Source organism: Lutra lutra, chromosome 9 (assembly GCF_902655055.1).
Source record: "Lutra lutra chromosome 9, mLutLut1.2, whole genome shotgun sequence".
In the NCBI taxonomy this organism is placed as follows: Eukaryota; Metazoa; Chordata; class Mammalia; order Carnivora; family Mustelidae; genus Lutra; species Lutra lutra.
In genome coordinates this window covers 138,950,332-138,963,698 of record NC_062286.1, presented here as the reverse complement: position 1 = coordinate 138,963,698, position 13,367 = coordinate 138,950,332, and the positions used below count along the sequence as shown (strand labels likewise).

General features: G+C 57.6%; 1 protein-coding gene across 5 annotated transcripts; it reads left to right on the top strand.

Annotated features, from left to right (window-relative positions):
* The first annotated feature begins 215 nt into the window (after window positions 1-215).
* Window positions 216-12,780, top strand: ZBP1 (Z-DNA binding protein 1). Of its 5 annotated transcripts, none has more exons than XM_047746581.1 (9): window positions 216-458; window positions 1,272-1,365; window positions 3,010-3,231; window positions 3,775-3,840; window positions 4,212-4,385; window positions 5,624-5,788; window positions 6,990-7,166; window positions 8,085-8,318; window positions 11,363-12,780. In XM_047746581.1, exons 1-9 carry the CDS (start codon window positions 450-452, stop codon window positions 11,593-11,595), a joined length of 1,374 nt encoding a protein of 457 aa, XP_047602537.1. In that variant the 5' UTR covers window positions 216-449; the 3' UTR covers window positions 11,596-12,780. The 5 variants fall into 5 exon arrangements, with proteins under 5 accessions (XP_047602537.1, XP_047602536.1, XP_047602535.1 ...); XM_047746580.1 differs by having other exon boundaries at window positions 3,778-3,840; window positions 6,960-7,166; window positions 11,363-12,778; XM_047746579.1 differs by having other exon boundaries at window positions 6,960-7,166; window positions 11,363-12,778.
* The last annotated feature ends 587 nt before the right edge of the window (window positions 12,781-13,367 follow it).

The following is a 13,367-nucleotide window of genomic DNA, read 5'->3' as shown; positions in this document are numbered from 1 at the left end:
CCCAACCAGAGGCCTCAGCCTACATGTGGGGATCAGGGTGGGCAGTGGCGAGCGCCCAGAAAGTCAGGGAAGCCTCGCGCTTCCAGAGAATGCTCTGGTCTTGCCAAGCTCAGCCTCTTTCTACCCACACATACTCAGAGGCCCTCGCTCATCACTTCTGCTTTCAGTTTTTTTTCTGAGGCCACACACAGGAGTTTCGTTTTCTTTTCCCCCAGAAAGCTGGTCAGGTCAGGCTGACTAGGCTTTTTTCTGGAGTGTGAACAGCAAACACCCACCCAGCTGACGCGTCCCCTCACAGCTGTGGGAGCACCACACCCAGCCAAGCAAGGACACCCGGCCTCCTCCCAGCCTGTCCTCTCCAAGCCACCTTGCCGACGCCTGCCACGGTTCCCACTTCTCCAGGCTCCCAGCCTCTACAGCCAGGATGTCCCAGGCCCCTGGGGACCCTGATGAAACAGGTACTTTTTTCCTTCTAAGGGACAGTAGGCGCTCCCAGTGGGATTTGCACTTTTTTTTCCAGCTCCTTTCCTCAGTTAGACGACAGCAATGATAGCTGACAGTGTCCCAAAGCACAGTGGCTGCGGGAGCCGAGGGGAACCCAGGGTCTAGTCGGGGAGGCCGCCTCTGCCCTGAGCACCTCGAACACCTTTCAGGAGCCCTTGGGGGGCAAGCACAGCACTGAGGCCCTACAAGGGGGACCCTGGGTGACACCGCTGACACTGGGATCTGAAGACCTGACCTCACACTCATTTTAAGGAACAACAGATATGCGATATGCGATATGCGAACAGAGGCAGATATGCGAGACTGCGTTTCCCCGTACCACAGATAACACTTGGCTCCTGGAAGAAAACCCAATAAAAGCGAGCTGTGTATTCTAGAGAGCCTGGGGGCTGTGGGTTGAGGGTGGCTTTGGTTTTTTCTTCTTGTTTTGTCATCATTAGCTGGTTTATTCCTCACTATAATCATGGAGGTAGCTGCTCTCATCCCCAGTTCACCGGTGGGAAAAGTGAGGCACAGAGCGATACCACGGATGGCAGAGTAGGTGCTCAAACAGTCAGAGGACAGAAAAGAGGTCAGGTGGGGGGTTGGGGAAGGGTGCCTGCAGAGTGCCCCCAGGGCCCAGGATCATCCCCGGTTTCTGTTGTACTTTCATGAGGGGGACACGAAAGTACTTGTCACTCAGCTGGTGAATTTAACTTCTCCCTCCCAGGGGTGCCTTGCCAACCTGTCACTTACACCTCGTCCGTTTTACAAATTCCCGTTTACAGACGCACCAGCCTGAAGACTCAGCCCGCCAGCCCTATGCGCTCGGCCCTCACTCTGCTCTCCGACCCCACGACCCCTCGGCTCCTTTGGGGTCAGGTGGGTGGTGGAGGAGGGAGGGGAAGGCGCTCACCCAGGGGCAGGCTTTTCGAGAATCGAAACTCTTTTCAAGACAAGGCAAAGTCAGGCTCGCTGTTGATGGGAGGGGGATCCCCGGCCCCTGGAGGCTGACCTCGGTGGGTGAAGGGGTAGAGGCCCCCAGGCGGTCTAACCTAGCCTCACCTGCACCCAGCAAGGACGAACACGTCCAGGTCACAGGGCGAGCCTCAGAGCCCAGCTACAGGGCCAGACAGTGGATAACTCCTCCCCCCACTAGGGAAAGCCCAGAAGGTGAGAGGTCGGGCTGCTGCCCTGCCAAGGGGCCCCGGGTCCTCCCCAGAAGGATCCTGCTTTACATTTCCCTCGTGTTCTTGGGAGCAGATGTTTCCTGTCAAGAGGCTGGGCTGCCGCCCGCGGGGCTCCCTCCAGCTCCCCAGGCACTGTGTGTGCCCTGTTCTCGGCTCCCCAAAGAGCCACTGGCTTGGGTTTGTGGGAGCCTGAGAGGAACAGGGGTCATTCAGAGAGCTCCTTCTCCAGCCTCTGGGATTCTACTTAGGGTCATTAACCTCAGGTGGGGATTAATGACCCAGAAGGAGCTGCCCAGGCCCCGCCCTGGGTCATCTGGACAGACACCTGTCCCTGTGTTGGGCAGACCCACTCAGACACTTGTTCATTCAAATGCTATTTCCTGAGCATTTACTGTGTGCCCAGCACTGTGCTAGACACCAAAGATAATACAAGGAACCTGGCAATCACAGCGGGGGGGTCCTTGGAGACCTTCTGCAGGGACCCCCCCCCCCGACACACACACTCAGGGGCACCCAGGACGGCTCCCCAAGAGAGATGGTGTTTGATTGAGACCTGGAGGTTGAGTAGATGTTGGGCAGGTGGAGACGGGGGAGAGTATTCCTGACAGAGGCAGCAGAGTGTGCAAAGGCCCAGGGGTGAACGAGCTGGAAGGAGCATGGCAGGCTGGCCCTCAGGAGAAAGCTCTGGCTGCCGAGGGGAGGGTGGGCCGGAGGGATCCCGACCGTGGTCGTCTGGGAATCGGTGATGAAGAATCGGAAGGTGGAGGCATGGAAGTGAGAAGAAAAGGTTTGAGAGAGCCAGGAATGAGGTTTCCAAGGCTGTCTTGTAACTGGGCATCAGGGAGGAAGATCTCTTTCTGCGTGTCCTTAGCTTCCTGGCTTGGATGAGCTGATGCGCCCCTGATGTGGGTGGAGAGCCCACGAGGAGGGGAAGGCACCGGGGAGGAGGCAGAGACAGCAGGCCTCCCAGGCAGGCACTTTGCCTCCCCCTACTTCTTGCTCTCTGCCCTCAATCTAGCCCACACTGCCACCCTCTGCATCCCTCTGCTCTGGGGAGGTCTGACGGCTGAGCCTCCCCCGCTCACCCTCAGGGGCTCACACCAGGCAAGGGATACTCAGAAGGCTGGGGTACCTCCTCTGGTCCCTGGGCTGTGCAGCCAAGGTCATTTGGCCGCCTGGCTCCATCCCCGAGCAGTGGTATCATTGCTCGGGCCCCTGCCCCTCCCTCTGCCCTGGACCCCTCACCTGGGGGTGCCTCCCCTGCCCCGGTGCTTCCAGCCCAGGCTCCATCCGGGAAGGAGTCAGTTCCCTCTCTGTCCCTCTCTCCTCCTCCCAGACCTAGAGCAGAGGATCCTGCAGGTGCTGAGGGATGCTGGCTCCCCCACGAAGTCTGTCGAGTTAGCAAAGGAATGCCAAGTGCCCAAGAAGAAACTCAACCAAGTCCTCTACCGGATGAGGAAAGAGTCCAAAGTCTCCCTGGAAGGCCCAGCGACGTGGGGCCTGGGCCAGGGTGGGACCAGAGAAGTGGAGCCCGCAGAGCCGGTCTGGCCCAGCCAGGGTAACCTGCTCGCCAGGAGGGAGCGGGGCGGAGGGCCCAGCACAGGCAATCCTGGCAGCGGACACGTGGGCTCCGGGCCTGGGTTCGAACATGGGCTCCCCGAATATGGGCTCTGCCTCTCGAGGGTGCACGGCACCCCGTGGCCACGCCTTGTAGATCTGGGGTGGCGAGGAGGGGAGGGCCTCACGGCCGCACCCAGCAAGCGCTCAGCAGAGCATGAGCAGGAGGAGTGCCACGGATGACAGCCACGTGGGGATGGGAGTAGAACAGACTTGGCTTTGAGTGGGGGTCCCAGAACTGGCGCTCGGCAGGCGCTCCCTGGCCTGCGCATGGGGGGATGACCGTCTCGGCCCAGAGGCGTGAGTTAGCAGCGAAGCCGGGGGCATGGAGAGCAGCAGGGCAGGCTGGAAGGCAGGTTTGTTTAGACTCTGAGTCCCGATCGCCGGTGCACCGGGGCCACCATGGAGCGGCCCACCTCTGCCCCGTGGGGTCCCCGTCCCCTCTGCCGCCCCTCATGCCCCCCGCTGCTTTCTCCTCCTCTAGCAGAGCGGCTCCAGCAGGACGTGGCTGCAGTTCCAGAGGAACCTGGCCGTCAGCTCACTAAACAGCGTAAGCAGCCCACTCGCCCCAACCCTCCTTGGCCACTTGTGATGTTACTCTTGTCCCGTCCCCCCAGAGGTGCCCACAAAGAGGCAGGACTCAGTCAGCACAGTGGAAGCAGCTAGATGGCTGGGCAGGCTCCCTGATCCGTGGTTGCACCTGCCAAGGGTGCCTGCCCTGTGCCCGGCACCGTCTGGTGAGCGAATGTCTTTTCCGCCCCCAAGAAGAGCCGCTGAGCGGCCCTATTCTTACAGCCACACATTTCCCATGGGGCTATAGGGCATAGGGGGTCTGGGTCGCCCAAGGTCACAGCGCTAGTGAGCAGCGGAGGAGATTCAAACCCGGGCTCCTCCTTCTCCACCCACTGCCCTACCTCCCAGAGGAAGACATCTACAGGATTCTGAAAACCCATGGGCCCTGTAAGGCCCTGACCATCTCCCAGAAGCTGGGAAAGAAGACAGCGAAAGAAGTCAACCCAGACTTGTACGCCATGAGGAGGAAGCACCTTCTGGACTTGGATGAGAAGTCAAGTACATGGGCAATTTATCGGCCAGGTAGGTCCTCACCTGCCACCCATGCCTGGATGGGGCAGGGCGGGAAGAGAAACCATAGCATCCAATGCTTGTGGGCGCCCTGCCTGGCACTTTGCCAGCCCCAGGTTCCTTGTCAGACCCTCACCGAAGCTTGCGGTGACCTTGCTGATGGGTCCCTAGAAGGAGGTACCAGGAAGGTGGATGTGCTGGTGGGAGTATCCAGGGAGGGCTTCCTGGAGGAGTGACCTGAGGCTGTAGTTGCCGAAGGCAAGGGGCCGGAAGCAGAGGTGTCCCGCTCCTAACTATAGCAGCCCTGGGATGCGGGGCTCAGCCCGAGTTTGCTAACAGTTTGGTCAGCACTTTGCCCAACTTGGAATTGTGAAGCTGCCGAAAGAGAAGGCTGGGCCCAGACCCCAAAGGATGGGGGCCTGGGTGACGTCTCCCTCAGGTGCAGCAGGCACAGGCCCTAGCATTAGGGTCCACGAACCTGTTCTAATTCCTCTTAAAATCAGAAAAAAAAAGACGAGTTAATCATGACTCCGGTGTCGATGACATTTGCCTTTATCCAACCCTGTCAAACACGGTAATTTTGAGTATTTTTTTATGGAGGAAGGCCCCCAACAAGGCACAAGAGGGGAGGTCCCACAAAGGTGGGGCGTGGCCCTGCGGTGGAGCCGGTGGAGCCCCAGGCAGGTGCTCACGTGGCCTGCGGGATGATGTACAAGTTCACAGCGCTCGAGGCGGGGAGGGGCTCCGCATCGCAGGCGGGATGACACGGCAGCTGCCAGGTTTTAAACACTGGTGGAAAGTCCCCATTCTTCAAAGTGCCATGTGAGCCAAAGGGAGGTTATCCCGTGGCCAGAAACAGCCCATGGTCAGCCCCCTCGCAGTCTTCGTGAAGGGGAGAGGAGTCCTGGAGCCGAGTGGTCAGGGGATGCCTCACCGTGACAGGGACAGAGGATGGGGTGGGTGGTGAGGCTCCCACGATCCTCCTAGGGGTGGCAGAGGACACACAGGTAGGGTGACCGCCCCTGGGACATCTAAGCAAGGCTTACCTGGGACACCCGGGGGGGGGGGCTTGTGACACACGCCGGCTCCTGGGTCCCGCCTTGGACCTCCTGACCGAGGACGTTCAGGGTGGACACGGGGGTGTCTGGGTTTTAACACGCTCTGCCGGAGATTTGGTTGCTGCTCCCTGGTATTTGGAACCCCCGACCCCCAGGGAGGGCAGAGGGCTTGAGTGGAGTATGACTTTGCAGACTTGGGAGGAAGGAATCCGGCCCCTGCAATAATTTACCAGAAAAATCCAATCAACATGATCTGTCAGAATGGACCCAATAACCACATTTCCATTGGCAACTCTGAAAGCATCCAGATTGGACATGGGAATGTCATCGTGAGACCGACGGCTTCTGGGGAGAACGGTGAGTCCTCGGAGAGACACCTGCTCCCTGTAGGTAGGGGTCCCTGCTCCATCAGAGTGGGAGCAGAGAGGGGGATGTTCAAGCTCTGAGGAGAAAGGGCAGCTCTCAGATCTCCAAGGTCCTCCTTTGTGGCCTTCCTGAGAGGGAGGAAGTCTTCCTTTGTGCCTGGATCAAACCCCTCCTGCTTTCCCTTCATTCTGATACCTTCTGCCTTGGTTTCAATGGGACCTGTTACTTTGCCATGAGAAACAGCTCAGTGTTCACGCTCCCTCAGTAGAATGTCCCAAGGCGTCACTGTAGTACTTCGTTTGTTCTGAGACACACTCCCCCCACCGACCCCTCACACACATTTTAACATCTTAGAAACTGGGATGCATCTTATCAGCAACATCCTACTTTTGTTAAAATACAGTCTTGCAAAGGAGTGCCTCCTCTCTGCCAGGCACTGGGGCAAGAGGGCACAGGGCCCCTATCAGAGCAGCCGCGGAACACAAGTGGCAGCATCAGCCCCAAAGTGGCCATCCTCCCTGTGACCCGGAGAGAGCCAACTCCTCCCCCACCCACCCCCGACTCTGGGTTTCAGTTTCCTCCGTGGTGAAATGAGGAACTTTGTTTTAGAATCTAGGTCAATGTCTCCCCAACCTTAGTCCTCTGGCCTCTGCCCTCCCCAATTTGGGCCAGGCCCATGTCTGATTATTTACTTAATATAGTTAAATGGCTTATCTTTCTATTCTACTCAAATTTATTTTAAAGTTAGCTTTTATAGCCTAACCTTAAGTTTAAAACCAGGAAGTTTACCATAAAGTTAAATACCGAGAAGAGGAAACGTCAAGGCTCTGAATGCCCCAGCTCGGGGGTGTTAAAGATACGCCAACACCCAAGGAGACTCGCCCTGGTGGGTTCAGAGGACTGAGAGTGTGAGGGAGCAGAGGCTGTGCTCACTGACTGGGTTTTCCAGTGCCCCAAGACACCCCAGGGGACCCCCACACTAACCGTGCTACTGGGTCTGCCTGCTCTCCATCAATAGCCTGAAACACTCATTCCCATCCGATAGAACCCACCAAGAATTCAGAAGCCAGTCTCCTCTGTCCAGCCAGGACTTTGTATGTGTAGGGGGGAGGGGGCTTCAGAGGCTGGGGGTCTGAGGTCATGTTGCTGTGTCCCCTGCTAGGCTCCATGGCTCCCCTCCACCTCCCCCCAGTGGCACCAGCTGACCCCTCATCTCAGACCTCTCCGGCTGCAGCCTGGGGACCCCAGGACATCCGCTTGGAGAAGTCTGTGCTCAGACGGGTACAGATGGGACACGGCAACAAGATGAACCTCAATGGTGCCCCGGCCAAAGGCTCTGCAGCCTGCAGCCCCCCAATCAGCCCCCCAGGTAACCCAGCCTGCTCCCATCCCACCCCATCCATCTCCCCACTGGACAGAACTTGAGCCATTTTTTGCCAGGAGAGAGGCAAGATGGGAAATTCCTTTCCTTCCACCGGGAGGCTGTCTACACAGTGGAGCAGGTGGAGCTCCAGAGCCGGCACTTGGGGTCCCGCTCCCTGCCACCCACCCTCCCCGGGAAAACTGTGTCCTCTGTACGACAGGCATGGATCAGATGAAGCAGGGTCAGAGGAGACGGCCAGCCTGGAATGGCATCTAAGGAGGGGGCAGGAGCCATCTGAGTACCTGGTGTCCTACTGAGTGCTGTCCACAGGGACCAGAAAGCCCAGGCTAAGTCTTCTGGTAACCCAGAGACAGGCTGGGGCAAAACAGCAGCGAGGCAGGGACGCCCGGAGGAGAGTTTCTAGGAAGGAGAAAAGGGAATGAGTTCGGGGAGTTCCATGGGGTCCAGCCACAGGGGTCTGTGGTGACCTGAGGTGACAGAGGAGCATCAGGAGGAGGGGGGACTGTGTGCAACTCTTGTCCGAAGTTTGGATGGGAAAGGAGCCAGGTGGCGTGGGTTGGGGGCTGGCTGTGACCCTGAGAAGACTTTAAGTACAGGTTGGAGATGGTGTTCTGGAGCTACAGGGACGGTGGAGGTGCTCGAATCCCGGGGAAGGGCACAGAAGGAGGTGGCATCTATGCCGGCGGACCTGGGTGGCAGAGAGAGCCGGCAGCCCGGCTGTGCGCAGAGGGGCTGAGGGAGGCAGGCTCTCGGCTGTGGACCAAGCCTGGCTTGGCTTCAGGGAGGAGAACCGGCCGGGGAGAACTTGAAAGCCAGGCTGGGGCGGGGGGCGTCAGGGCTCAGGGCCACCATCAAGCTGCTCTTGTGGCCATCCTGACATCTCTGTCTTTGGCTGACCCATAGTCTCTACCACCACGGATGACCCAGAAGCTTTGTTTGAAATTCGAATGCCCAAACCTGGACCTTCTGCTGAGGAGGAGGTGGCCCAGAGAGTCCGTATCAGTTCATGCTTCCTTGAGGACACCGCCATCGGCAACAGCAACAGAATGACTGTCAGCTCAGAGACAGCTGGTCCAGAAGGAGTTGTAAGGCCTGAGGACAGCAGGAGGGACCCAGGGGAGCTAGGCAAGGATGCAGGTGAGCCTGGGGCAAAGTGGGTCCTGAGTTCTCTCTCATCCATCCACTCATCCACCCATCCATCCATCCATCCTTGCGTCCATCCAACCATCTATCCATCCTTGTATCCATCCATCCATCCTTGCATCCACCCATCCACCCACCCATCCACCCACCTACCCATCCATCCATCCACTCATCATCAGTCATTCTCGAATCTACCATTTCCAAGAGTCTGGAAAGCAACAGAGTGTCATAGCAGAGAACAGTCCTGGAGTTAGTGTGTGGGGTCAAATATTTTTAGCCAAGTGGCCTAGCCTAGCATTTAGCTCTGGGCCTCTGTTTACCCATCGTGACAGAAGGATGATAATTGCCTGTGGCTCCTGGTTGTGGTGAGGACTCGGGGAGCTCTGCAGGCAAAGCTTGGCCTGTGCCCGGCTCACACATGCCTCCAGGCATCAAGATGTATTTTTACCACTGGTGTTGTTTTAGGCGTCGTGGCAGGCGCTGGGGTGCCACAGAGAGTGAGGGTCTCTTTGCTGCAACAAAGAGAGGATACTTTGTTGCAGCAAAGAGACCCTCTTACCAGAGTGGTTCCCACCTGCGGGAGGCTCAGCACACAGGCTAGGGGAGGCCATCCAGGCTGGCGGGAGGCACAGAACCCGGGCTATCCCGGGTGGTCTGCACACATCTGGGGACATAGACGCTACAGAGGCCCAGCCGTCCGCCTTCCACCAAGCACACGCACACTCCCGGCCTCAGTCCATGGGCTTGCTCTTGGCCTCAAGAGGGGCTGGGAAATGGCACCTGAGCCCGGCTGAGACTCAGGGGAGGGGGCTCCATGGCCAACAGGACGTCGCTGGTGCAGCTGGTCGCCCGGCACAGCTCCTAACCCCTGGTTGTGGAGCCAGGCAACTCCTGGCAGGTGACAGAGGCAGGAACAAGGTGGCGGTGGCTGAGGGAAGGTGCACCCAGCGGGCGGAGGAGTGTGGGTGGCAGGCGAGAACAGGATAGTGGGTGAACAGAAGTGTGAGTGTGACCTGTGCACGCGTCAGGGATGGCAGAGGCCAGAGCATGGTGCCACACCATGGCGGGGACTTTTGCCTCTATCCCAAGGCTGTCAGGAGCCACAGAGGGATTTGAGCAGGAGAGGGTATGACAGGACTTCTGCCTCCAGAGTGAAGGAAGGATCCGGAGGAGGATCGCAGCTCCCAACTCTGGGATTTGGATGAAGGAGCCGTGCCGTTGCCCCCCATGGTTAGAAAACCTAGACTAGACCTTGCCAGCATCCACCAGCCAGCACCACAGGCCTGTGGCCATTTATCCTGGACGCCAAGAGTGTCTTCCCATCCTGATGACCATGTCCTTGAACTTCCAACAGCGAGAGGAGTCAGTAGAGAGAAGGTGCCCTCTTCCCCACTTCCCAGAAACTTCTACGGAGTTCCACAGGGACGCTGGGGGTGGTGGGCCCCCGCCTGGTCTTAGGTGGGACCAGCCAAGACTCCTCTTTGGGGGAAAGAAACACAGCCCTCTGATTCTGAAAGATAGCTAATGCTCCCCACTTTGTCCCTCCCCAAGGAATCAGCAGTGGCACTGACAAGGCCTTTTTTTTTTTTTTTTAATTTATTTGACAGAGAGAGATCACAAGTAGACGGAGAGGCAGGCAGAGAGAGAGAGAGAGAGAAGCAGGCTTCTTGCTGAGCAGAGAGCCTGATGTGGGACTCGATCCCAGGACCCTGAGATCATGACCTGAGCCGAAGGCAGCGGCTTAACCCACTGAGCCACCCAGGCGCCCTGACAAGGCCTTTTTCACCCTGCACCCCCACCCACCCTCCTCACTGGCCTGAGGAACACCTAACTTCTTTTATTCAGGTGACGGGCAGGATCCCATCCTAGGACGTGGAAGGCCGGCAGGTTTTCCTCTTGGGGGAAATGGATGATCAGGGTCTGTCAGTGCTGTGGAGGGCGGCACCCTCTTTGGGGTCTCTGTGAGCTGCGGCTCCTGGACAGGCTGTCAGTAGCGGTGCCGGCAGCTCTCAGCCCCCCACCTGCTCGGCTCGCTGCTGTGACACCCTGATGGGATCGGGAACATGACTTTGGGGGTCCAGCGCAATACAGAAAAGTGGGGCCCCTGATTCAGCTTCATCAGAATTTCAAGATAGAGACAAGCTTTGAACTGAGCCCAGGCTCCCTCTGAACATGGGCCCAGGCCATGTGTCCGTGAAGCTGGCCCTCCTTGGAGCCTTCTGGAACAGGAGCCCTCCTCTAGTCCGTACCCACCCCCCAGTCACTCAGACCCTTGAGTCTTCCCAGAAATAATGCTGTAGCCACCTTAAACCTTCTTCTGTCTTTCCTGTATTGGGAAGAAGAAGTTCATTCGCTTCCTAGTTCTGGCCCTGCCCTTGCCCTAAACCCTCCTCCACCTGGACACACAGCCATGAACAAGTCAGAGAAACAGTCCGGGACAAAGACAGGCAGCTCACTAAGCAGCCAAGCCTTTTGAAGAAAGCCGGGCACCGCAAAACAAACAAACAAACAAAAACAATAAAACCTGGGAGGGGTGGGCAATGCCATGATAGGCGAGGAGCTGCCTTGACGGGGCAATCAGAGAAGGCTCCAGGAGGAGGTGGCATCTGAGGGGGAGGGAGCCAGCCAAGCAAAGATCGGGGAAGGCACTGCGGGTGGAGGGGACAGTACGTGCAAGGGTCCTGTTCAGAGTCCTGCAGGAACCTAGGGAGCAACAGGGAGGGCGTTCCACCAGCCAGGGCTGGGTCTCTCTGAGCTGGAAAGCCCAGAAGAAGGGTCTGCATCTTCTTTTAAGTGCACTGGGGAGCCCCTGGAGGGTTTTGAACAGGAGCAAGTGTTAAAGTCTCACCGAAGACAGTGAGGGGACAGAACCAAGGGGGGCCTGAGGGAAGACGGGACCTACTGCACCGTCCAGGTGAGAGCGGGCAGGGTCTCGGAGATGGGTCCCCGGTGAGCCAGATGGCTTCGGTTATTTGAGACAAGGGGGCCCCTGTGTCCCTTTGGCAACAGCTTCTCTTCCCGGGATCTTCTCTCTAAAGGTGCAGAGCCTAGAAGCCAGTTCCCTCATGACCGTGACCAGGCTCCCCCTGGCAACAGCGACGTCTTGACCTTCATCTCCCACCTTGAAGCTGTGACTCTTGAAAGCGGGGATCCCCAAACTACAGAAGACAGCAGCCAGGTGGACAGAACCCCAGACATGGACTCCCAGGGGCAGGTGGAGACCAGAACAAACAGCCAGACTCTCTCAGGAAGAGCAGGGAGACACCAGTGAACCCTTGGTCCTGTGCCTTCTGAGTTTCATAAACGCTCTTGTCCACCTTCTTGCCTCCTGACATGTGGCTAGTGAGAGTCAGCACTTGGGCTGGGCCTGGCCTGGGGCTGGGCAAAGGCGCATCTGTCCACTGCCTCCCTGGCCCCCTTCCATCACAGCTGTCCATTCTTCCCTCACTCAAGACCTGACGTCCTCAAGGCCCATTATGGCTGCCTGATCTCTTTCCCATCTGACCTTTCTAGAACCTTCCTACCTCCACTTTGATCTCTCAGGATTTCTTAGCTGAACTTCCAGAGAACAAATCCCTCCGCTCGAGGCCCCAGTGGAAATCGCTGGCTAGCCTGTGGGTCAGGTGACCTCTGCTGGCCAACTGTTAGGGACTGTTTGTCACACACCAACATGGAGCTTATGGGTGGGCTGAGTTCCCTTGGAAGGCTTGTGGCCACAGTGGCATTTTTAGAACAAAGAAGCAGGGTGGCATCTGGGGGACACTTGGGAAGGAAGATAGAGAAGGATAGAGGGAGGTGGTGGTCAGCCAGGCAGGACCACTGTGGAAGGGGACTTACATCTCCACTCGTTACGTCCACATCACACACAGCTACGTGTCCACCACCCTTCCCAATGCCACACCTGTACTTCACTCTCTTCTGTGTTTCCTCCTCTGGACCATGGATTTCCAACGCCCAGGAGCCATGTCCCTTGGTGGAGGGAAGGGCTGGCTCATCACAGAGCCTCAGTAAAGAATGTCATTGAACAACCCTTTTTCTCTTTTCAATGTGACTGGGAGGGTATTGAGATCCTTGACACACTGATCAGTGGCTGGGCCAACACACAGCATTTATGGTATGTCCCTTAAAGAGGAGTCCTAAGGCATTGTTGGAGCCCTGGATCCAGTGATTCCTGAAGCAGGCTCTATCTTTGCACTTGTCCATTAGATGAGCTGATGTGTCTGTCCCCTTAGTGTGGAAGTCAGCTCCAGTTGATTTCCCTTTTCTAGCGTGGCCTGTCCCTCTCACCTCTGCCACCCCCTTTCCTTAGCTTGATGCTACTCAGCCAGCAGGTTTCCGCTGACCTATGACTTCATCCAGGACAGCTTCCCAGGCTCTCCTTCCAGCCTGTCTCTTCTCCTCTTCTGAGGCTCCTGTGTTCCCCCGATAAACCCATGTCTTCCTGCCCTGCCATTGCCTTGTTACTTGCCCGCCTCTCCATATTCACCAAGGCTCATTTGGTTGTAGATGACAGAAAGCTGGGACCCACTTCATACAAAAGGGGATGTGCTGGCTCTTCTAACAGACACAGGTCCAAGCACAAACCTTGCTTCAGGAACGTCTCCATCTGGGAAGTCAGTGTCTTAGGACTCAGACTCCCTCTTTCCATCTCTCTGCTCTGCTTTCCTCTGTTGGCAAACATGGGGGAGCCTCCAGGTCCCCCGGCCACCCACTTAGTTGCCCAGTGGAAGGACAGTACTTCTTTCCGAAGGCAAAAGCCAGGTTGGATGGCTTTGGTCACATGATCCTCTCTCAGCTGGTGACTGGCCGACTGCCATCACGTGATCTATCCCTGGCTCCGGGATGGGGGTCAGCCACCCCGTCACCTGGCTGAAGGACAAGGGATGGGCAGTTCTCAAAAGTTACAGAAAAGGGATGCTACCCGACTGGCGAGAAGCCCAGAAGTCCACTGCGTTTCCCCCAGCATCAGCCAGCGACGTCGCCAGGCACAGGAGCCTTGTCTCTTCACCCTGCCTGTACCCGCAGTGTGTGCCCGACAGGCCC